Source organism: Scatophagus argus, chromosome 2 (genome assembly GCF_020382885.2).
Source record: "Scatophagus argus isolate fScaArg1 chromosome 2, fScaArg1.pri, whole genome shotgun sequence".
NCBI lineage: Eukaryota > Metazoa > Chordata > Actinopteri > Scatophagidae > Scatophagus > Scatophagus argus.
This window is the reverse complement of record NC_058494.1, coordinates 19,206,754-19,232,204: the sequence shown is the minus strand read 5'-3', so window position 1 is coordinate 19,232,204 and position 25,451 is coordinate 19,206,754. Positions and strand designations below refer to the sequence as shown.

At 43.6% G+C, this 25,451-nt stretch overlaps 1 protein-coding gene across 1 annotated transcript; it reads right to left on the bottom strand.

The window, feature by feature from the left end:
- Positions 1–722: 722 nt before the first annotated feature.
- On the bottom strand, positions 723–24,677 carry rnf150a (ring finger protein 150a). The gene is made up of 8 exons (XM_046415989.1): positions 23,773–24,677; positions 9,099–9,349; positions 7,744–7,815; positions 7,479–7,561; positions 7,181–7,277; positions 6,837–7,050; positions 3,477–5,195; positions 723–3,425 (listed from the first exon to the last, which is right to left on the bottom strand). Exons 1-7 carry the CDS (start codon positions 24,224–24,226, stop codon positions 5,077–5,079), a joined length of 1,290 nt encoding a protein of 429 aa, XP_046271945.1. The 5' UTR covers positions 24,227–24,677; the 3' UTR covers positions 723–3,425; positions 3,477–5,076.
- Positions 24,678–25,451: the final 774 nt, after the last annotated feature.

Below are 25,451 nucleotides of genomic sequence, written 5' to 3'. Positions count from 1 at the left end.
TGGAAATCAAGAGCGTCAGTGGTTCCAAGAATGTCTAGATGGCATCACAGGAGTAAATAAAAGCTGTTCCTCAGTTTCACTGTTGTTATTAAAAATGTACACTGATCAGCCACAACATTAAAAGCACTGACACACAAATTCAATAACATTCATCATCTGGCAATCATGTGGACACACACCACCCATATAAACATTGCAGACTGACCATCCACTCCACCACCCTCTGAAATGTATGTGTGTGGCCATTATGAAGCTTTTTTACTCATGTGCATTTGCCTCACCATAAACCTGGACTTGTAGTAGTTAGTCCCTCTCACAGTCAGCAAACACCTCACATTCTTTCCATTAAAAATACTCTTTGGTGCTTATGGGAAAAAACGTACACTCACCTGGCTCTTCAGAGGACCTGAACCACCATTCTGAAATACAAAAACTCAGAGTAGTATTTGATTTGTAGTGTAGAGATTTGCACAACTTAGTTGGAAAATTTTTGTTTTTTTTCCCCACAGACTATAATAGATGGCTATGTTCTGGCTTCCTCAGTCTCTGAGACCTTGTGCTTATTACCAGAGTTCTTAAAGCAGCAAAACCTTATATTTTACTGAGCTTCTAACAGAACAAACAACTTAATCAAAGTTGAACAAAAACCTGAATCAAATTTATTCTAACCGACAACCACAGGCATTCTGAGACGTGCAAGAAAAGGACAGAGACGTCATGAATCGTACTTAAGAATTCTTTTAATATTACAAAATACCAATGCTGTTATTTCTGCTGGGTATAGTGTACAATATACTGATAACCCCCACCACCCCACACATACACAGTAGCACAGATAAAAGATCACAACATTACACAATAACCAACAACTGAGTCATGTGCCACGTTAAATACTGTAGCCCTCTTTCTCAAAAGCTGTACGTAAAAGACTTTGTCAAGTCATTCAGTACAGCCGCTCCACATTCACTGGAGGGATAAAGTGCAATATAGGAGAGTTAACACAAACAGAAGAAAACACATGTGACAGGAGGACAAAACTAGACTTGATTAACTAGCTCAGGGTCACACTTCATTTTACAGGTCCGTCACTTCAGAATAAAACAAAAGTCTATATTTAACAATATAATTGATAGAACAACATAATTTGGTACTAAATAGAGAGAAGAGTTCACATTCATTACAATTAATCAGTTCCATTTATCCTAGAGAGTGTTTTAGTGCACAGCAGGTGACCAGCATTTTAACTTTAACTACAGGTGTTTTTTTTTCTTTTTCTTAGCTATTCAGTATGGATGCAGCTAACTATCATGTGTTGTGCTGTGATATTATTTACCATTTTGTGCTTATTTAGTATGTTGTGTCTGAATTTGATGAGATATGTTGTTTTATTTGGGTGCCTTTTTAACATCATTTTTTTTGTGTTGATCAATGACTACAGTCCCTTCTCAGGTAAACTGAACAAATGAACAAAACATGGAGAATAAAGTTTAGGATTCTTTTGTTTAAACCAAGCTTTTCTTTTAAAGCACATTTCTAATTCACCCTAGATCAGCACCAAATTACATTAATCTTTCCAGGAAACTTGTTGGAAATCATTAGGAAATTACAGACACTTAAAGTAGATGATGCAGTGTTGCAGGTACAACTGGGGTCAACAATCTTGTGTAACTTCATAAGTACACTGAATGTCATTATGTTGCAATCGTATCGTATGTTCATCTATGCCAACCAGACGAATGGTCAGAGTATTTGTCATGTTTGCGTGCAAATGTGAGAAGTTCATAAGTGCAAATTGTGGGTCAGCGGTAACACGTGAGAGAGAAGAGAGCGACAGAGACTGATGCTTCTGGGTTATCTTGTGCCGTCTCATTATTCATGCGAGCTGATGTAACATACAGAGGCCTAGGAGGTCCACATCAGACTGGCAGATACTTAACCATCTGTATCTATGATGTGCTAACAGGAATCAGAGTCACCCCCCACCTTCATACCTACAACACCAAAGATGTAAAGCTAGAGTTAAAACGGCTGAAGACGTATGTTCATTAATGTAAAATGCCTCCACACATTCAGTCACACTGATGTGGCAGTTTTTTCCTCGCCACTGTCGCCAAGTGCTTGCTCAAGGGGGAATGTTGGGCTCTCTCTATTTACAATTTAATTAAAGAGTCTGGTCTAGATCTGCTCAAATTGGAAAGTGTCATGAGATAACTTTTGTTGTGAATTGGCGCTACATAAATAAACTGAATTGAAAAATAAACTGAATTGATGTCACAGGTTACATGTTGGACTGTTCAGTATGTGCTAAGAGTTGAATATAAAGAGAAGTAATGTGATCAAGCTTTTTCCTAAGTGCAGCCAGTATTTCACTATTGAACATTTCTGTCAGAACCAAAATATTCTTACTTAACTTCTTACTTTAGCAATAAGTACTATCTAGAAATGGATATCAGGCTGCTATAGCCAAGAACAAACAGTCTCGCAAAACATTCCGAGATATAAAGAATTAAAACGTTCTGCTCCCAAAACCAACATTTCTATTAAATACTGAAACATTTATCCCTACATTCAACGATCCTTCAGTGATTGAGCCGAGCATGGGTGTGTGCACATGTGCCTTTTATATAACAATCCCAGCTGGCTGTAGGACACAATGGAAACAGTGACTGGATATGGAGAGAAAACAATCCAGTTAAATTCCTCTGGTTCCATTGACTCAGTCAGTGTGTCTGTGCTTCATCAGTGTGCAAGTGGAGTGTTGGGTGTTTCTGATCTTCTTCAGCATGACAACACTGAAAAAGTAACTTGGAGGGTGACTGGAAGGACTGAAACAGAACAACAAATGATAAAGTAGGAGAATTAATTAGATAAGGATAATGAATAAGGGAGTTTAAGAGTATGTCCAAACTAACTCGGCCTAATTTAAAAAAATACCTCTTCAATTCTTTGACTTATTCCTCCATCCACATGAAGCTGGTGTTTTTCTAATCCCATAAGGTCTAACTGCTGTTACTCACTGCTGTATATTCTTAACTTTGCTGTTCTGTGCTGGTGGTTTAAGCTGGTGAAAGCTTAAAGTCAAACTCCGAATAAAAGGCAAATTAAAATAACAGGATTTTTATTTTAATACAACTCAACTCCATGTTTAGAATTTCTATATTCCATTTATAGCTGAAAGCTATTAAAAACATGTATTGTAAGCTTAATTCTCTTATTCATGGTACCTTTAGTTGTGTTCACTGACTACTCTCTCCAGGAAGTTATAGTGACAGGTGAATTAACACACATTGTTATCTTGTGCCATCAAGTATCTTTGAACTGGGTTGGAAAACACTGCAATACAGAACTCAACAAAATTTAAGGTTGTAAAAACATTGACTTAGTCATTTTTAGACATTTTAATGTGGAATTGTTACATATTATACCTTTACCTTTCAAGAATTTCCCTCCAGGGATTAATAAAGGAATTCTGATACCTTTAAGCAAGGCTAACTTTCAGCCACCAGAGGGCACCAACAGGTGCTTCTCAACTCAGTACAGTAACCATCAGTCTAATCCATTTCTGCGTTGCAGGTTTCTTGTTTGCTGACCACAACACTAAGAATAAGAGATGTTCTCCTATTACTTAAATGTTTTTCTGGCTGCATGCAAGTTCTTATCGAAAAATAGCCGACTTAATGTGGATGTAGCTCAAACAAAATATCTCAACTATCCCACAACTGTAAACATTTTCATTCTAAAGCTTTTTGAACCATAGGAGAAAATCTCATGTCCGGAGCTTTGAAATCCTCAAACGATCAATTCAAATGCATCTTCCTCCTTTTCCACAAATAAAGTTTACCTCTCAACTAACTTAAGCCATCCAATTCTATGTCAGTTACTTCTTAATAAAGTTTAATATCATGAAGAGAATCATTTCTGTTAAAGTCTGCTTGACAGCCAACAGAATCAATGCTCATGAAAAAAAACAAACCAAACCAAAAAAAAAACCCCAAAAAACGTCAATCTTGGCACAAAGACGTGCTGACATATTTATATTGGTTGGCTATGTTCACACTGCGAGGATTTGGTGGCGACCGCTGCTGAGTGTGAACTCACATATAAACATCTCCTTCCAGGCAAAAGGGAGGGAGTCCTCACCAGCATTGTGTGTTGTGATAATTTCCTGCAGCTGTTTCAGTAGGGCAATGGCTGACATTACTTCAAACTGCTTGTGGCAAGCTATGATTGTCAAATATGAGGACAGAAGTGTCTACATTGTGTTTGTTTCCATCCTCTCAGTAACAGGACAATTCAGCTGGTAAAACAGCAGTTAGAAATTAAGATTTCACAAAAAAGAAGCTAAATTATAGCACGTGCATACATATTCCGACTCCTCAAATGTCGCAGGACCACATGAACTTGAAATACTTGTGCTTCAAGTGTTCAAGGGATAATAACAGAAGTTGAAAAACTGCTGGTGGGAATTCACACCAACTGCTGATAAAGGCTCTAGACAAGCTATGTATCCATCACATCAATAAAACCTACTTTTGGAATATGTTGGCAGTGATCTCTTACCAAGAATTCAAACAATCTGAACATATTTTTCTTTTTTTAAAAAATAATAATCAGAGCTGTAAACTGGCACTAAGGAGGCCCTGCTGTTCCTGTGCTTATATTGTACCCAGCAGCAGCTTTAGTTTGTCAGAGTGAGGAGAAACTAATTCAGCCTTCTCAGTATCGTAAAGGGCCACAGCATTGCATGTGTATTTCAGATGCTAGGCTTAATGATGTGGATAAAAACTGGACCACCACAATGTGAAAACTGTGATTGTGTGTCTGGTCACCATGGTAGTCAAACCAACAAAATGGTGAAGTGCGACAGCTAGAAAACAAGCAAGCAACATGTCCACAGATGCAGTAAAGACAGAACTGGTTGTCTTTGTTCTGCTAAGTTGTATTGCTCTTTTGCCCATCTTCTGAGATGTCACGTCCTCAAGGGGCAGAAGTAAAGGAAGCCCCTGGTCACTCAGTCCTGCGCTCGTCCTCCTCCCCCTGGTGATTCATACCTTTTTCTTCTCGACTTGGAACGATTCAGGATTTGGCCACATCACACTCCTGCTCTGTGGACAGGTCGACGTCCGAAATGCCTACCTCCACGCCCGTGATTATGGAAGTGTCTGAATCACTGCTGAGCGGAGGCTGGTGCTCGCCTGAGGGGTGAGACAGGGAGGCAAGTCATTACTTGGCAGGTCACTGTGGGATGTTGTTATACCAGTGTCTCTGACAATATTCTCCAGTCCAGTTCTTTGAAGAAGGCTGAATTCTTCAGGTTAATGTCACTGCCGCTTAAACCTTAAAACAAATTTTTTGTTGGTTTTTATGGAGCTTTTTAAGTGAAAACTGCCAGCAGCAGCAAAAAGTGATGCTATGGGAGCAATGAGAGCAAACCAAAACAAACAGCTTAACAATGAACTGAATCTTGCCATAGACTTGCAGATCTTGCAGGTGAAAATTCCTGTTGGGTTCGTCACAACAGGTGACCCTTTTTACGCTGCTGTTGTGCGATACGTTGTCATAGAAAAAAAAGACACCGACAGCAACAAAATCAAGTCTTCTTCTGAGATCCTGTTTTCGCAGCACACGCCCAGTAAATGGCCGACTCCGGAAAGAATGATTGCTGCAACAGCATTAACGACAGCGTTCATTATTCAGGCTGAGGATGTAACACAATCTGCCCTCCATCACTGCCGAGCCACAGCAGAGAAATCATGACAGGTCAGCCTGTTTATCTCACGCTAACTGCTTATCAGTGACATTGTCTCCATTAGCTCAATAGTGCTGTGACATGTAACAAATCGCATCTAATTTACATCCTAATTAGTCTCAAGGAGAATACCTGCTTGTGGTGAGCTCATCTACTGCTTGTAAAGCACACAAAAGTAAAGTAACTGTTTGTGCTAACGGCTTCTCCTGAGTGCCTTAAACTGAAGAGGCAATTAAGGCAAATCATGTACGACATCACAATAATGAATTTTTTTAAATGTCTAGTGTTTATCAGAACAAATGCTAGTCTTACATGTTTACCTCCAAGTAGTGTAGCACTGTTAGAGCTAAAATTTAATACGAGGGCCATACCTAATTATTTTCTCAATTAGATTAAAAATTCCGTCTTTAAAATGTTAAAAAAAAAAAAACTTGCTTAGACCAATTAAGAGTACAAAATCCAAAAAATAATATTTGCTATGATTTAAATCAAAGAAAAGTTGAAAATCTTCACATTTGAGAAGCTGGAGTCAGCAAATGTTTGGCAGAGTTTGTACCAAACATGCACCAAAATGTGTATGTGTGTATAACACACAACTCTTCTTAAATATAACTTTTATATATTATTTATTATTCATCAGGGTTTGGGTCAGGGTTGTTTCTAAGTCACATGACTGATAAATACAAGGTATTCAAAACAACACCACAGCCATCTTAAACAAAATTGGTTGTATGTGGGTTAGTTTGAGTTTCTGAAGAGGGAAAACTATTTTTACCCTCCTGCACTGCCCAGGAGGATCTGAACTGGGGTACGTTGACCAGGTGGCTGCTGGCCTGATTTAGTCCTCAGAGTAATTTATTCAATGCTCAGACTGACAAGACTGACTAAAGGGTTATAAAACCAGAAGGAGTACGCTGTTAGGGCGCATACAAGTGCAACGATTTGGCCCAACACAGGGGACATCAGGTTTCCTCTGGGGGACGGGGGACAAATAGACAGAAAATCTTGTTTCATCTCATTTTTTTTGGCAGAATTTTACGTCCAAACTATTTTCAAACTATTGCGAATGTGTGACGTCTGGACTTACTGCTGGCGATGATATGGCTCTCCTCTCCTGCCTGAGGTTCTGTCTCTGCATTAGGAGGGAGCTGCTGAAGGCCTATCGCTCTTCCAGCCGGATCCAGAACGACCGAGCTCTCGTTAACTGTGACTTCACTCGCCCCACTGATGGGGTTGGTGGGTGGACCCCCGACAGACGTCTCATAGTCTGGAGGCATATCGTCTGAACAGTCTGCACTGAGCTGGAACAAGCCGGAAGATGTCTTTAGAGACACTGTCATCCATGCTGTGACTGCTCATTTCTTTATGCACTTTTGGACTAATCCTGATGTGATTAATACATATATTGTGTTTGTATGAAATCAACCTTACTGGGATTCCCAAGGCTTTGAGGATGTTCATTTTACACATGGGGCAGGTCCGGTGGTCTTGTAGCCACGGGTCAACACAGTGCTTATGGAATACATGCCTGCCCAAACAAGCACACAAGCAAAAAAAAACAAAAAAAAACAAAACAAATGACAGCTAAAATGCAGAACACAGTGAAATGTGTAAATATCTGTAGCTATACTGAAAGTGCAGACTTTATGCCATCATGCAAACAACAAATAAAGACACTTAGTTTTTACAGTACAGTATGTACAACAAAGGTCACGCACACAAACCTCACCTGCAGGGTAATATCCTGACAACATCATTAGGTTTATAACCTTCAATGCAAACAGCACAGCTGTCAAAGTCTGACTCAGTCTCCTACAACACAGAACAGAGGCAAAAACAAAACAAAGGCAGACAGTCTAATTCAAATAACGTCTTCCATGTGGATAAACATATCTTTGAAAATGTATGTATACTTTTAAATCCACTGCACAGCTAAACACACTTTGAAGTTTATGTGAAATATGCTGTTTGCAGTGTGGGGAAAAATCATTTACCTTGTCTCCTTTCTTAATGGTGCGTACTTGTAGCTTACTGATGGCCTTTTTGGCAGCATCTCCCAAACGTCTCTGTAGACATAAAGTAACTTTATTATGGACCAGCTATAGCAGACAAAAATGTCAGTGACTCAGCAGTATGCAGGTCTGTTTGTCTGTTCATATAGTTATGTATTTGTGACATAGTGTAGTATAGCATAGAATAAAATACCAAGCAAATTCCATTGATTGAAAAAAAATGTGCACACAAGATGATATTTCACAATAGCAAACACAGGGATTCCTCCATGTTGCTTCTTAACATTTTCTTGGAAATGAACAAAGGAGAGTCACCGACTGTGTGATCGGAGTATAAAACACCACATCTGAATCAGAGTTAGAAAAGCTGTGAAGCGACTGGAGACAGATCCAGGGTACAAACTGCAATCCAGTTACTTTTAATACCACTGGCTTTAAAACTAAGAGATCGGGTCATGAGAGGTGAGTCTTTCACTTGAAATGCAGCCAGAGTGGGAGAAGGTATGTAGAAGGAGCTGGTTGCTGTGGTGGTGTATGCTACAGTGAGGCCTAAAGTGTCTGAAAATATTATTTTAGAAGTACTCATTTCCTGGAAGCTAAAAACTGTCTCTTTAACGCAGCGTGCTATAAATCTTTTACATGCTGGACGAATTTATTACTGCCAGTTTATTAAGGGAACAGGTCTTGCAGGTCTGTTTTAAGACTGTGTCAGGGATATGATTATTTGATGTTTCAGAAACGTGATTAAAGAAAGGTTTCACATCAGCTTCTTGGTATAAAAAGTCAATGATTGTGATAATATAGAAAAAAAATCTGAACTACCGTAATATCACACGGAACAGGCCAGTGCTATCAAAAACAGGAACACGCTTTAGCTGTAACGCTGTAATAAGCTGAGATTTGTCCACTACGACTGAATTCTTTGTACAGCATAAATCATCATAATTCAAAGTGAGAAAACAAACAGTGGTTGTCATGGCACCAGATCAAAACAGACACGATGATGAACTGTAATTACAGACGTCACAAGCACGTCAGAGGGACCCATTCATGATAAAGCGAACGGAACTGCAACTATCTGCGCTGCCGACTCGAAGGGCCAGAGAGCTGTGTTGTTTGATGGTTCACTGGGTTGCCACGTCTCTGTTCAGGCCAGCTGTCAGACTAATTTTGGCCTTACAGCCTTACAGAGCCGACAGCAAGTGGAAAAAATGCAAGTGCCAAAGTCAGGAGTGAAAGTACGGCACCACAGCACCGTCGGGATGCGGTTTAAGCAGATAAACATCAGATCGCAGAGTTGTACTATGATTAAACAAAGTGCACACACACAGTCATACCTGATTGCGGTCCCGTGCATTGGCATAGCGAAACCTCTGGATGTAGTAGAAGACGAGCCAGGCGAGCGAGATGATCATGAGAACGATGAAGGAGATGGAGACAAACACTACCGACGTCCTGCTCACATACTTCTGCAGGTTGCGGGTTCCTATGGTAATGTGCAACGTGATCACGATGTGCTTCTCCAGCAAGGCCACAATCTCACGACCTTTGGGCTCTGGGATCATGATGGCCACAACATCACCTGTACCTGTGCACGTACATATATATATACACAGACACACATACACACAGACACACATACACACACACAGCACAGAAGGTTCCAAGTTAGATGTTCTGTAGATGAATCAAGGACACATCTGTCACTGAAGACACTGAAATCAGTATGGAGTTTAGACTGCCTGGAAAGCAGTTTAAATGAGGCTGATTTAGACTTATTTATAGTCATCTTCAACTATGTTTTTAGGCAGACACATTGAATCAAATTATCACACAGGAATATAGTATTTCGCCCTTCAGCGAAGAAAGCTTTCAAACAGCACTCAGCGAGATATATATATTACATATGACTAAATACATATGACTAAAAAAATGTTAGTAGAAATTTGTAATGTATTTTTGCATAATGTCTACAATTGCAACAATTACCGTAACTGTTTAGTTAATTAGCATTAAATTAATAAGCAAATATTCGGAAAATTATTTGATGGTTCTAGCTTCTAAAATGGGAGGATATGATCTTTTTTCTTTTATTTTACAGGAACGTGCAGATATTCACAAATGAAGTTGTCAGACATCCAACTTGCAACCCTGGGATCTAAAGAATTGTGATTTAAAGCAGAGCAGGTGTGAAAACACAGATCCTAGGAGCTTAGACAGGACGGAACAACTAAAGCCTCACTCTCAATGTAAGAGGCTTCCTGCAAGCGACCTGCTGTTGCTTTGCATGTCATGCGCCATGAACGCTTTTGCATTGCAGAGTCCCCAAGCATGTTGCAGCGACTGCACCTGAAAGATGTTCAGGAGGAATAATGTGTTTCAGAATAGGATGATGGCACTTCTTCCTGATCTTCTCCTAACCATCTCAGTTAAGGCCTCTCAACATTTCAGTCTCCTGAGGTGACAACAGAGAAGCTTGGCCTCCTGCCTTTAGAGCTAACTATTAATTCATTAATAGTTAATCTTCATGGTCTAGTACCTATCTAGAGGTGCAACTACATGAGCCCCGCAGGGCTTGCAAGGTAGCTCACTCGCCAGTTGTGTGTTATATGTTAAAAAGTAAGCTTGCTAATAAGGTAGAATATCGTTGACTAAAACGAAAGAAAGTTGGTTCAGGAGTACAATGTGGTATGTTGATCCACAGGAACATGTCCCACTTGACTAAATCATGTATTCAGAGTTCAAAAAATATTATGAACTTTTAAACAGTCTCAGAGTGTACATCAAGGCTACAAGTATAATTTTCATTGATGAGAAATCTGTTTTTTTTTAATGAATCATTTTTTGCACCTGAACTGTCAAAAATAGCAACAAATCAAAGTGACAAGCCTTCAAATGTCACTCTAACTCAGAGATATTCAGAATACAGTGAAAAGAGGCAAATCCTCACATTTATGAAGCTCAAACTAGTTAATAATTTTTGCTTGATAAATCTGACTCAAGCTATGAAATTATCAAAACAGCCAACAATTTGTACCCCAAAGAGCACCGTTAATTTTCCATTGTTCTTTATATTATTGTTTAGGATTTTTCCTTCATTTGACAGTTTGCAGTGAAGACAAAGAGGAAAATGTACGACTATTCCAGAATGTTGCTTTATGTTATTTGACAAATACATCCTGATATGTTATTGTAACACTTGCGATTACCAATGAAACAACACAGAACACACTATGAACTGCATAGCAACCATATATATAAGTTTGGATCTAAGCTCTTAAAGTTCACCACTTCTTAAAAATATCTTGGTTTTGTTTTTAAATGAAAATATGAGTTTTTCAGAAGGAAGAAAAGCACTGGCAGAGCCTGCAGGGAGAGCGCTGGGGTCTGTAATGAATAACAGGAAACTTTGTCCTGACCTCAGCTTCTCAAAACTTTATGATTCAGTGGTTGGCTCAGTTTTATTTTATGTGGCAGGAGTCTGGGGGTTTTGAGGATGCCCCCAAAAGTCATGCTATTCTCAGTTGTTGAGTTAAGGTATGCAAATGCACAACTACTAGCGCTATTGATAAGATGGGATGGGAATAATGTCTTGTAAATTACAAATGCAAAACTGTTGTGTTGAGGAACAGGCTTGTTCAGATGACAAAAAAGATCTTAAACTGGGATCAAGCACACAGTTACACTCGCTCAAAAGATGCCTCTGCAAGATTTTTCTTTCCTGATTCATTTTCTGGAACAACTCGCAGTGTAATATACAAAAATTATATTCAAACAAAAAAACTAATACAGATCCTTGAAAACAATGAAAAGAAGAGCTGTATCCAACATTATAAAATGTTTTTGAAATGTGTTCCTTTTGAATCTGTGGAACTGTAGATTATATATTGTGTGGACTGTGGATTTAAACATTTCTGTAATGAGAGAATGACACATGGCACACAGTGCTTAAACAATTACGTAGTCTCTTGACGTGATGAGGGAATAACAAGGCCCTACCCTCTCAGCCGTACAGCTGCAGGTTGGTGATTTCAGGAAATGCATCAACAGCCCGACAAACTGTTACATCATACTCCTTCTGCTGCCTGTTTATGGCTGAATGGAGTCAGCGGCTCCCTGCGGTGCTTCACTCCTTCTATCAGTTGCCATAAACAGTAGTTTAATTCAACCTGCCATCAACAACATCACCTCCTGCAAAGGCCTGCCAGACACAGAGCTATAACAAATCCTCATGCGCTGCACAAAGATCTGCACAGAGATGTTTTAACATTATATTCAGGGGTGTACTGAGACTGATGTATGTTTTTTTTTCCATCAGTGTCAAAGGCTTTGAATACAACAGATAGGCTGCATTTTCAGGATGTAACGGCAAAGTATTATTGCTCTCATGCTCACAAATCCCTTTATGTAACAGGTTTGTTGTAAAATCTGCACAGCTGCTACTTTGAGGATGAGAAATCACAGCAAAATAACGTCTTTTGAACTGTTCTATTTTCACACATATGCAAGAATGAGCGTAGGGATCTATGAGTTTCTTCGCTGTAACATAATAATGTTAAGAAATTTGGCAGCACAATTCTTCACAATTAAAAAATGTTTCAATTAGGAATTTGAAAAAGATAAAAACCAACCAATGGCAAAAATCATTTTGTGTACCATCCTCTGAAAAAACATCCAGATCCCTACACACCCACAGCCACACAAAAAACTAGTCTGCAGTATCTGCACTGTTAAAACAAAGGTTTATCCGTGGATAATGGTGGCCGCTCCCTCAAAATGAGTGTATGTACACTGTATGTTAGAGCTTCTAAAGTAAACCTTGCTACAAACTGTGACAGAGAAAACAGTTGTCCAAACACAAACAAAGCTTGTGTTTGGGCAGCAAACAGATGGCAATACGCTACTGAACCACAATGTTTATTGAGACTCTGAGGACACAAGCGTCCATACTTCTTTGTTGAATTTTCTCCCTTTATCTTCATCTTATCTATCAAGACTCCCTGACAACTTAAATGAATGAATCTTCACTGCTTCGCAAATCTCATTTGCCACTGATTTTCATGTGTTATTTCTTATCTGCAAGTGCAGAAAAGATGTCTATAGGGGTGGTCTGCAACCTAAATTATTACAGATCCTTAGGGCAAGGCAGACGGAAGGTAAAGAAAAAAGCCCCATTATTGCCACAAGTCGAGGTCAAAACTTAGCATAGTATATGGCTGGACTGAGTATAGTCAGTTTGCAAAAATGTGGTCAATTTGTTGCAGAGGTCAGTGGTGGTGTCCACAATGTGAATTCCTGGATATTAAATACCCATCTGCAATATTCTATGGTGGTCCCAATAACATTTGTTTTTAATGGGTACTTAAGTAGCAGATCACATGACATGGTTATGCTATGACAGGTTAAAAAAAATGCTATAAATGTGCCTGCAAGAACACTCACACGTTTGAGATATTTGATTTGAATGAGATGGTATTTTATAACTATTCTAATTATGTGTTAACCCGCTCTGCTTATTTATCTCGGTTTCTATTTGCGGATATTTCTCAAATGAGAGCCTTTAAACCAACATCACTCACGAAACTGAAGTTGGAGACTGTTTGCAAGTTGACTGCATACAAAAATGCCACATAAAATAAACAATAGAAATTAAGAAATATATACTTTTTGAAGTAAATTGCTGTTCCTATTCATCAAGCTATGGTGTTACAAGAATATATGTAATGTGCAGCCCTGAGAGGAAAGAGAATGGCAGATATGAACACCAAAAACATCCAAAGATAGATCAATGTCTTTTCCAGTTGCCTCTGAAGAGAGTGCAGTCTAGTGAAGACTGTGATATAACATTTGCTTTTAAAAACACAAAATAAGCAACATTATCTCATGTCAAAAGGCAAATGATTGCCAGACTCTGTAGACTTTAAAAATACCTGTGTAGGGTCAGCTCCACTTTCATAGCCAGCAGAAATAAGGAAAGGCGTAACAAGACATCTAAGATATCCCTAAGCCCTGACACTTAGCTCCTTCTTCTGTTCACTGTGACGTAATCAGAGTGGACAGAAATAGCTGCTGCTAAAACAGGAGGGCAACGTCTGAGACTGAGGCTGAACTTGTGAGAGGAAGTGAAAACCAAAGGGAATAAATACTGAATGGGTTAATTTAATGAACACCAACCTGTTCATTACATTAGCAGGCTTTTAGTCGACTGTGTAGTGGATAACACTGAGGCGCAGATTAACACAAAATTAACTGGTAAACTCTTAATGATCAAACGTGTGCTAACGTGAACCTGACAGTTACATGAAGTGGGCCAGACTTTGACTTAATCTTGCAACAAGCTTCAGGGTCTTTGACAAAAGCTGAACATTTTGGCAAGAAGGTTAATTCTGCGCTCATATCTACAGGTAAACATGAAGCCGAAACTAGCAGTTGCTTAATCTATCTTAGCATAAAGACCGGAAACAACAGCTTGGCCAGCTCTGTCCAATAGTAACTCAAACATCAATAGTGTGTAACATCTTTGTTACATCTTCCATAGAAAAACTGAACTGTAAAAGTGAAACACTGTGGGTTAGTCTGTGTCCCAGACTATCGCTGATCTGTTGCCAAGCAACCAGCGCAGACTTCAGCCTAAAGACTAAAGCACAAAGCTCCAATCAAACAATCTCCAACAAACAGACGTAGACATTAGTTTGGTGTGCCATGGCTGCCTGTCCTTGTTTGGAATTGTTTGGAGATGCTTGGTCAGATTCAACATGGTCAATCTTTCTGTCCATGTTTGACAAAGTCTGGTCAGTTTGCCATGCTTTCAAACGGACAGTGACCCAAACAGTGCATCCGTAGGAATTCAGCTTGTGCATACCCGGTTTTAGTGGCAAGCTCAGTGGATCAGTTGTGTAACCGTTGTTATTGTGTTAAGTGAGGTGATTTAGCCGAAATGGCTTTGCTTTGACTTTGTTTAGAGAAGATTACAAGACAGATTTGTCTTCATTTTCCAGCTCACAACAAAGGTGAAAAACTCCCTTCTGTTGTCTTCTTAATTACCACTGTTTGCTCCAGATTGTCTTCCAATATTTACAACATTTTCTACATGTCTGAATTTAATACATTTTAACAACACTCTCCATTTAATAATATTAAAAAGAGTAAAATGTTTTCTTGTGCAGCTTAAGTAAACAAAATGTGCCTCAACCATGCTAGCTGTTTCCCCTTGTTTCTGGTCTTTATACTAAGCTAAGATAAGCTAATGGACTGTTGGCTTGAGACACATATTTGCCTTCCAGATATGAGAGACATTAGTAGTGTCAATGTTCTCAACAAATTCTCAGCAAAAGTTAATAACTCATCTGTGAGAACAAATGTGAACTGATAAACCCACAGTATCTGACCTGACTTTATGGTTCAAGATGGAACATTACTCTGACAACACTCAGCCTTAAATAATAAAGCCAGGCTGTGAGAGGTTTCCGTCTCCGGCAACTGTGGATTTTACAGCCCAGCTGTGTTGGTTCTGGGCAGGAAAGTGCTCCATTGTTTCTCTGGCAGCCTCACATTCAGTCAAACACATTAAGACTGCTTCCTTTGTCACTGTACTCTCTGTTACCTTCCTCTTCTCTACGAGCTTAGTCATCACACCTGTTTAGGTTGATGTTTCTGTCCCTTAGAAAGCCTCAGTTTATATTTTTGTCATGACTTGAAGAAAGAGTTAAAGTCTTAAAAAAAGAACTCGTGCCTTTTATGTTTTGCTGCAGGTGCTCTGATGTGCACTGGAGCCTTTCTTTACTGCTCCAAGAACAGAGGGGGAATAGTGGATTTTTAATGGTCAAACAGAAGAGCCCAATGCCCCTCAGTAGACATGTTGGCAGATAAAATAGGAAGACACTAATTGAAAATCTTCCATTGCCAGTGGGCTGCAAACACAACACCACATCATCAGTCATCACCTGATGATGTGGAGCTTAACATGCTAGCAAATGGCTCCCTATTTACACAGTCAGCAAACAAAAGGCAACATTAGTATTCATGTTCAAGTCATCTGTCTGATGAATTCACTCTCTTTTTAGCTTTGCTTTGGTCTCCATCAAATCTTGAGACAAATATCTGGCTCCTTAGCTGCTAAATCCTCCACTATGATGACCTTCTAGATGCTGACTTGTCAGTCTGCTGTTTAGTGTTGGACAGATAGTGCACAGCGGGTGTTGAGAACTAATTTGTTGAAAACAGGTGTCAGGTAGAAGCAAGAATGATGAGACTGGCGAGAGTGGACGAGAACAGGCAAACTGTTAGTTGCAAAACAAAAAAATTGAGCTGAAAGACACTAAATTGCCTTGCAGAGCTGAGAACAACAGTCTGGCGATGATAATTCTCTGTGAGTTCATCACCTTCATCTGATCAACAGCTGATTGAAAAAATATGAAGCGGAGCAGCTTTAAGTATCAACTGTATGAGGAGAGGAAAACTGTTCATGATTTAACAGCTTGTCCAGGTGATGCCACCACATGATTACCCGAATTTGAGTTAAAGCTTTAATCTCACAGTCAACCGACCAAGTCAACAGGTGCTGTATGTTTTTATTTGAACGTCTGTGTCTGTAAAGCTCCTTTTATTGAACAGCTTTCCACACATTGTACTGTTGTCCAGCACAGGTGTGGCGGTTTGGTCAGCCGCACCTTTATGAAAACTAGCACCCTAACCCATTTCAGTGGAAATATAAGTCAAGTGGAAAACAAGGCTCTGCTCACAGCTACTGCAGAAAACCTGAAAGTTAACTTTTAGTCTCGCAAATAATACATCTAACAAGTGCTTACTTTGAAGAGGAACCTCCCCAGTGATGTTAAGAACCTTCTAGTCAAACTAAACTTTATCAACCTTGCCTACGATACAAAATACTAAGATTTCCAGCACAAAAAAAATGTGAGCAGATTTGTGAGTGAGCTGCATATCTTATTTACTGGTCAAACCAACGAGATGTTGTCACATACAGGCAGCAAACAAATAACTCTGTCTGAAGCTGTCAGCCATCTATTCATGTTCCAGCCTGCACTGCCACTGGCAAACAAGGAAATAAAAACCTAAGAAGAACCTGAGAGGCAAGCGCGAGTTTTGCATTTTCAGGACATTTTGCATGAATCATGTCAACCGATGTGTTGGACTTGTTGTCTGTACGAGGTTTATTTCCACATTTCATTTTGCACAGACTGTCGACTGTCAGTCCAAACGTGGGTTTCTGATGTTCCTCAGCTTTGTCTTAATGTGTGGTTTTATTTGTGAGTCTGCAACCTGTGCTCGTTATGTTCACACGTCGATGACTGTGGTTCTTCTCTTGACTGACAAATTCATGAAGACAGTTGTGAAGGGGAAACTGTCTTTCACACAGATTTTACTCCACAAATGAGTGAAGTTAGGCTGTAAGTTAATGGTTTGCCATTTGTGGACTTTCTTGGCACACTGTTATGAACAACGCTATCGTTTATTCGTCTATATGGTAAAAATCGGCATGAAGAGTCAGCGTTTGTGAGTTTTTGTTCTCCACGTGAAGTTGATTAATCTGTTTTTGTTCTGATCAAAGTGTAAAATGCAAAAATTTATTTCTCTAGTCAGTCAGAGAAACTGCAATGAATTTGACAAGTTGTGCGTTCAGTTGTTTTAAGGGGTTATCAGAGACTTAATCCTCTGGTATATGTGACCAGGCATTGACACTGAAAACAAGAGAGATGTTTATCTTTTTCTTGTATCTCTTGATTTTCACCAGATTTGTTTTTAGACTGGTATTTGTGTTTAGACAAACTGCCTTTGAGAGGTGACAAAAATGTACTACAGAAAAATATCTCATAATATCACTATCCTAAAACTTTAGGTTATTTGCATAACCCCGGTTCTCTGATTAATATGAGTGAGATGTCTCACTATGGGATGCACGCCTCGCTGCAGACCTCAGAAGCATCAATCTCATTACGCCAATCCTGATTGGCTGGTGAAACGTGTCCGTCCGCCCCAGGTAGTACCATCTACCTTAAATAGTTCATGCGGACGGCAACACGTTATTCAAGATAAGCACCTCTTCTCACTCGCCCAAGCAAGAAGGGTTGTCTGGTGAGACATCTCACTCATATTAATCAGAGAACCGGGGTTATGCAAATAACCTAAAGTTCTCTTTCATAATATTTCGCTCGATGTCTCACTATGGGATATGGTTGCTCCCGTATTGCCAGACAAGCTTATCAAGTGTCCACCAACCCACAGGGAAAATACTCTGTTCCAATCAGGACAACAAAACCGCTCGCGCCACGCACGGAGCAGAGACGTCCAACATATAGAAACGGACAAAAGTGAGAGGCGAGGACCAACTCGCCGCAGCACAGATGTCCTGAACAGAAACTCCCCTGAATAAGGCCCAGGATGCGGCCATGCCACGAGTCGAGTGCGCTCGCAGGCCCACAGGTGACTGCAAACCCTGACTCGTATAAGCCAAAGCAATCGCCTCCACCACCCAGTGGGACAGACGCTGCTTTGTGACAGGTTTCCCCTTATGAGGGTTAGCCCAGGAGACGAACAGCTGTTCGCTCCTCCTGACACCCCTCGTCCTCTCCATGTATGTGCGCACTGCACGGACTGGACATAACGCATGCGACCGCTGCTCACCTGGTGGGGTAGCAAAAGCCACAAGGTCAATAGGAGAGCATGAGCCCACCACCTTAGGCACAAAAGCCGGGTTGGGCTTCAAAATCATCCTCACATCCCCAGGAAAGAGCTGGGTGCAAGAGGGATGCACCGAAAGCGCATGTATGTCACTAACCCGTTTAGCCGAAGCCAGAGCCAGCAATAACACTGTCTTGAGAGACACGTGTTTCAAGTCTGCCCCCTCCAGTGGCTCAAAGGGGGGGCCCTTAAGCCCCTCCAAAACCACAGCCAGATCCCATGGTGGTACCAGCGGTCTGGACACGGGGAGAAGCCTGCGCGCTCCCTTCATAAAACGGCAAACCAGCGGATGCTGGCTCGCTGTTTTCTTCCCAAACCCCACATGACAAGCGGCGATAGCCGCCAAGTACACTTTAACTGTGGAGAATGCTTTCCGTTTGTCAATCAGGTCCTGCAAGAATGACAAAATCACTCCTACCGGACACTGAAAAGGAATGTGGCCGTTTTTATGACACCACCCCTCAAACACTCTCCACTTACAGTCATACAGAGACCTAGTGGAGGAGGCTCGAGCACTTTGTATGGTGGAAATCACCCGCTGTGGAAGACCCACAGCTGACAGATTTAGCCACTCAGGGGCCAAGCCCACAGTGCCAGGCGTTCCGGGTGCGGGTGGAAAACAGTCCCTCCCCCCTGCGATAGCAGGTCCCTGCGCAGCGGGAGCTGCCAGGGCTGAGCGCACATCAACTGATATATCTCCGCTAGCCAGTGCATCGCAGGCCAATGCGGAGCTATCAAAATCAGCGCGTGGCCGTGCTCTCTCACTCTGGACAGAGTGGGTGGTATCAGGGCCAGGGGGGGGAATGCGTACAGACGCTCGTGCGGCCAGACGTGCGCTAGTGCGTCTACCCCGAGAGGAGCATCCGCGCTGCGCAGAGAGTAAAACAGCGCGCACTGCGCGTTGTCTCTCGACGCGAACAGATCCACCACGGCCCGACCGAAACGAGCCCATATCTGTTCCACAATATCCGGGTGTAGAGTCCACTCCCCGTATACTGGCGCGCCCCTGGACAACAGGTCCGCTCCCGTGTTCAGGACTCCCGGGACGTGCGTCGCTCTCAGCGAGAGGAGACGACCGCAGCTCCACAGGATCAGTCTGCGTGCCAGCATGTGTAACTGACGGGAGCGTAATCCCCCCTGACGGTTGATATACGCCACCGTCGTCGTATTGTCCGTTCTCACCAGGACATGATGACCCATAAGAGACGGAAGAAAATGTTTCAGGGAGAGGAACACCGCTGAAAGTTCCAGAAAATTTATGTGAGAGCGACGGAGGCTCACACTCCAGCGGCCCCTCACAGACCGACCCTCGTGAATGCCGCCCCAACCCGTCAGGCTGGCGTCCGTAGTGACCACCTTCCTGGACAGGACGGAACCCATAGGCACGCCGCGGGTCAGAAAGGACGGAGCTCGCCAGTGGCGCAGCGTCCTGGCGCACTCCGGTGTGATCAGCACTCTCCGTGCGCCATGACGCACGGGATCTAGCCCGCATGAGGCCACCCAAAGCTGGAATTCCCTCATGTGGAGCCGACCCAGATGGACTACGTGAATGGCAGACGCCATCAGCCCGAGTAACCGAAGACATAATCTGAACTGAACAGATTTGCCTGGATGAAAGAGCGCTAGACATGCCCTGAAAACTTTCACTCGGTGCGCCGAGAGGCGCGCTGTGAAAGTCACCGAGTCCAGAGATAAACCCAGAAAGATTATGCTCTGTGTCGGAGACAACATGCTCTTTTCCGAGTTTATAACAAAACCCAGATCGGACAGGTGTCGTATGAGAATACGCGTGTGCGTCCTGGCCTCCTGCTCCGACTGAGCTAGCAGCAGCCAGTCGTCCAGGTATGTGGCCAAGCGGATGCCCTGCCGTCTCAGCGGGGCTATCGCCGCTTCCGTGCACCGCACAAACACCCTGGGACTCAAAGACAGACCGAAAGGGAGCACGCGGTACTCGTAACAGATCCCCTGGAAAGCAAACCTCAGATACTTTCTGTGGGGAGGATAAATCGGGATGTGGAAATACGCGTCTTTCAGATCGACAGAAGTGAACCAATCGCTCTGACGCACAAGACGCAACAGGGATGCGTGCGTTAGCATCCTGAACTTGTATTTCCTGAGATGTCTGTTCAGAGCACGTAGATCCAGGATAGGGCGAATACCGCTCCCCCCTCGTTTGGGGACCAGAAAATACCTGGAGTAAAAACCGCTCTGACACTGTGCGGGAGGTACGACACAAATTGCTCCTTTGTTCAACAGTGAGACGATTTCCTCCTGTAAAACGCGAGCTGACTCTCCCTGAGCCTGGGAGTGTATTATACCGGCGAAGCGCGGGGGAACAGCGGCAAACTGCAGCCTGTATCCCCTCGAGATCGTCTTTAACACCCAGGATGGGGCTGCGAACGCGGCCCATCTCTCCCATTTGGAGGAGAGAGTGGATGCATATCGCAGCTTCTCCAGCATAAGAGGCTCCAGCCGCGGTGCGGTGGTGCCCTCTGCTGGAGGAACAGTGACATGGCTCCCGGGTGTCGCTGAACATTTCTGCCCGGGAGGACAGCGCAGCGGCGGGGCCGACACTTCCCCCGCCCCGGGGAAAACCGTGGCTTCTCGCCGAGGCGGGACAGCGGGTGCCACCACCGCGCTGTTCATTTTGGGTTCGACATTTTGTTTTGTTTTTATTAGCTGCGCCCTCGGCACTCGGCCTGGATGCGGCAGCGGGACACATTTTATTTTCTCTGGGAAAAGATGTGTGATTGTGCGTGCTTGTGGACATGAGGGAACTGAACTTTCTGCCGTCAAATGTCCGTGTCTCCCGGATAACTCTGGCACGGTCCGTGGCAGCCGGGAGATGGGGGCGTGGTGGGCCCGGAGCACGCTGAAAAGCCGAACTGGCGGAGCTAGTGAACGAGGAACAGCTAGCTGCATCACCGGTGGAGAGAGAGGTGTATCAGGCCGCTCTCTTCTTTTTCCTGACCTGGTCGTGGGCAGCTCGCGCGGGCTGAGCCGGCGGAGCTGTGACCGGGGTTGCGGATTTCCTGGGCCAGCTGGTCCGACCGGGCGGGAGGGTCGGGGCGAGCTGAGGTTTCGGCTGCTTAGGGATTTTAAACTGCGAAACCTGGGAAGCAGCCTGCGCTAGACTTTTACGCTGCGCAGGTGGCGAGGGAGCTGGGGGTTTACGTGGGAGACAAAGCCGGAGAGCTTCATCCTCTTTCTTTTTGGCTTCACACCGCCGTTGCATGGAGTGCAACGCGGAACCAAAAATCCCCTCCGGGACAACGGGCATATCCAGGATGTCATCCTTCTCCCGGTCTGACAGGTTGGTGAGGTTAAGCCACCGTGCACGTTCCTGCAGAACCATAGTCCCCAGCGCCTTTCCCGTGGCCCGGACCGCGCAGCGTTGGACGCGGAGACACAAGTCAGTGATGACCGGGATCTCCTCCCACGCAGCTGGGTCCTGAGTTTGCCCAAAATCCTCGCATAACTCAGCCTGATAAGCCGTGAGCAGGGAGAGGACATTGAGCGCTCTGGTTGAAACCGCTACCGCCTTGTACGCCTTTTCAGTCAGGGCTGACTGAAAACGGTCGGACTTGGACGGCAGGCTGGGACTCCTGGAGGACAACGCCGACAGCTGAGGGTGAAGGTGCGCTGCGACGAGTGGCTCCATCGGAGGCATGCGGAGCAGACCCAGGCTCTCCATCGCCTCACAGTCGAGGGACGAGGCCCCGGGGATCGGGCTCCTACTGCTGTAAGGGCGGTCTCTCCATGAGCACGCGACCTCATCCAGCAGTTCTGGGAAGACGGGGACAAGTTGCTTTGTCGCGCTCTTGGCCAAGGGCAATTTCTTCCCTTCGTAGCGGGATCTGGAGGTCTCAGCTACGACAGCAGGCCAGGGGATGGACAGCCGGGCAGCAGCGCGTTTGCACACGTCGAGCATGTCCGAGCTGGGGAGGGGAGAAGCTGGTGTGCTGCTCTCATCTCTATCCCGAGAGGCGACGGAAGTCGCGGGCTTTGCAGCCCGAACCGGAGTCATGAAGATGTCGTCCTCGTCTTCATCCTCTGATATGAGGGGCACTGAGTCGCCATCTTCATCGTCCCCATAGTCCAACAACAGGACGTCTTCCTCCTGCGGGGGGTCCGCTAGGTCGAGCTGGGAGCCCCAGCTGACGCTAGCCTCAGAAGCCGCCGCCGCGACCTCCCTCTCCTTTCCGCCCTCGACGGCGGCGCCGTCGGAAGGGAGATAGGGGTCATGTCCAGACAAGCTAGCCTGGCGGGCTAGCCGTCTGCGGAGACTCTTAGTCGTGAACACCGCACAGTGTTGACACGAGCCGGGGACGTCGATAGCCAGCCGGGCATGTTCCAGCCCTAGGCAGCTCGAGCAGACCTGGTGTGGGTCCCTGCTCGATATCTTATTCCCACAGCGACAGGGACGGGCCTCAGAGTCTCCGTGTCCTCTGGTGTGAGGGGTTCTAGCCTCCATTCCTCACGAGCTGGTGTGCAGGCAGGGAGTAGAGGTGGGTAGCTGGTGTGCTACTCTGAAGAAAAAACCGAGGGAATAGCTGGTGTGCTAGCGCTCGGAAACTTGAACAGCCGTGGTGGGGCGTCCAGGACAGTGCTAACCAGACCGTGGTGGGGCGAGAAAAGCACAGAAGAGCGATCTGGTGTGACCGCCGAAGCAAATAAAATGTCCAAAGCTAGGTAGCGCCCGGCGACAGAGGCTAAATAAGATCCGTCTGTGGACAGTTAAGCTAGCTAGCCCAGGACACGAGATATGCTCCGAGTGAGAAGAGGTGTTTGAATAACGTGTTGCCGTCCGCATGAACTATTTAAGGTAGATGGTACTACCTGGGGCGGACGGACACGTTTCACCAGCCAATCAGGATTGGCGTAATGAGATTGATGCTTCTGAGGTCTGCAGCGAGGCGTGCATCCCATAGTGAGACATCGAGCGAAATATTATGAAAGAGAACTACATCATTTTGGTAGACCCTATCAGACTCATGTATCAAAGCAGCACTAATACAAAAATAATTTACATAATACCCAGTCCTGGTGTTATCATACAGCCATCGAAGTTTGCACACACAGAAAAACAAAAAACTGGAAAGGCAGTCCAGTTTACTACTTTAGCAAGAAACTAATTGATTTTCTTTAACGGATGACAGACATGCAGACGAGCCTTGGGACATCAGCAGGGGAAATGAAAACCCAACCACACTTCAAATTCTACAGTGACAGATCTCCCTTCTGTCGACTGGCAAGAAAACGTGAGAGAAAAGACCGTGAGACTCTCTTACAGGTCGTCAGGTTGTCTCTTACCTGGATGGGGCATTGTTATTGTGTCGTTGGCACTGCTGGAGCCCACGTTGTATATTACAACTGCAGAGGCGTTGTGGTTTGCAACGTTACGGATTTTCTCTCGGTATGTACAATTCCCGGCAGCCACCAACGCCACCCAGGCGGTGTTGTGAGACACAGGCGGGAACCTGACGTTTGGGTCGCACGCCTGTCTGTCCTGCATCAGAGACGGCAGCAGGAGCAGACCTCTGGCTTCTTTCTTGGGCGAGTGTTCGCCATACCGACCGCACTCGGTTTTCTCCGTCTTGACCTCGGAAGTGACGGGGTCCAGATAGGTGATGTTGACAAAAGCCGTGTACCATTCCTCCTTCTCTGCAACAGTGAAGTCCAGGCACAGCAAATGGACGAAACAGAACGACAGCAGCCACGTCGAGAGAGCCAGACTGCGGCAGGCTCGGATGAGAGACGGTGCCATTGTGAATGAAAGACTGTCTTAAGATAGATGACGAGCACCGGGTCTAGTCCTGACCGGAAAGCTCAGACCACGTCCCTCTTTTTACAAGAGGTGCAGGATGAAACATTCACCTTTCATGGTAGCCAGAGCCAGACACCAGCCCTCACAGATGAGGTGTCCCAGGAGTTTGAGAGCTACGTGCGGGAGTCCACCACACACACCACCACCTGCATGAACAGGCGACGCCGTGTGTTGTTGTTCACTGTTAACCGTTTCCTATCCTCGCTCTGGATTGGCTGACAGCTCAACAGCACGTGACCGGGGCGTGGACAAGGCATATGGAGAAACTAAAACAGTCATAAAACGGGGGAAAAAACATTCAATCAACAGTACTGGATTTTGTCTGATTTTTTTTGTCTAATTTTGTTATGTGATACGTGTGCCGTGAACTGTGAAGTGTAGGAAAGAAATGTAAAATTAAAACAATTTTTTTGAGTTAATTCTCAGTACTGTAGGCATTTCTTTACTAGGCATGGTCTACTTCCGGTATGTGGGTTTACTTGGTGAACAAATAGTTTTTAATACTTCAGAATCAGAATTCCTTTATTTATCCGCGAGGAGAAAATCTTTTTTGCACAGACATTGCACTTGCAGTTTTGACGACCAAGAAAGAAAGGGAAAGATATAAAAATAGGATAAACAACAAGATAAATATAAATTAAAAAAAATGCAGGTATTTACATGTGTGGTAAAAATCTAAAAATGATCAAGGATCAGGGAACTTTTATTGTCATACCAGCTCACATTTACATGATTATGGTATGAAATTAGGACTCAGGTCCCGGGAGCAATAGGTAGGGTATTTTATGAAAAAATATGAAATGAAAAGTTGAATAAAAAAATAGAAATATAAGCTAAGTAAAAATAGAATATATAGGCTAAGAGTAGAATATATAGGCTAAGACAAATACAATATAAAAAAACCTAAACATTCTGAGAAAGGAAATAAATAAATAAATAAATAAGAAGCCAGTTTAGCATACAGGTATTTACATGTGTAATATATATACATTGTATATATAAAAGTATATGTGTCACAGTGCAGAGGTGAACAGTTTGATGGCAACAGGCAGGAATGATTTCCTGTGTCGCTCTGTGTTGCATCGTGGGAGTAAGAGTCTCTGGACGAGCTCCTGTAGCTGATCAGCACATTGTGGAGAGGCTGAGAGGGAAAGTCTGTATAGTA

Bases quoted from the DNA above. Each gene is read 5' to 3' on its own strand.
- rnf150a (XM_046415989.1), bottom strand. From the start codon at position 24,226: ATGGCACCGTCTCTCATCCGAGCCTGCCGCAGTCTGGCTCTCTCGACG. The intron at 7,051-7,180 runs GTAAGGTTGATT...GGCTTGTTCCAG, and splicing joins TCAAAGCCTTGGGAATCCCA to CTCAGTGCAGACTGTTCAGA. The intron at 5,196-6,836 runs GTAAGTCCAGAC...CTCACCCCTCAG, and splicing joins GAGCCATATCATCGCCAGCA to GCGAGCACCAGCCTCCGCTC.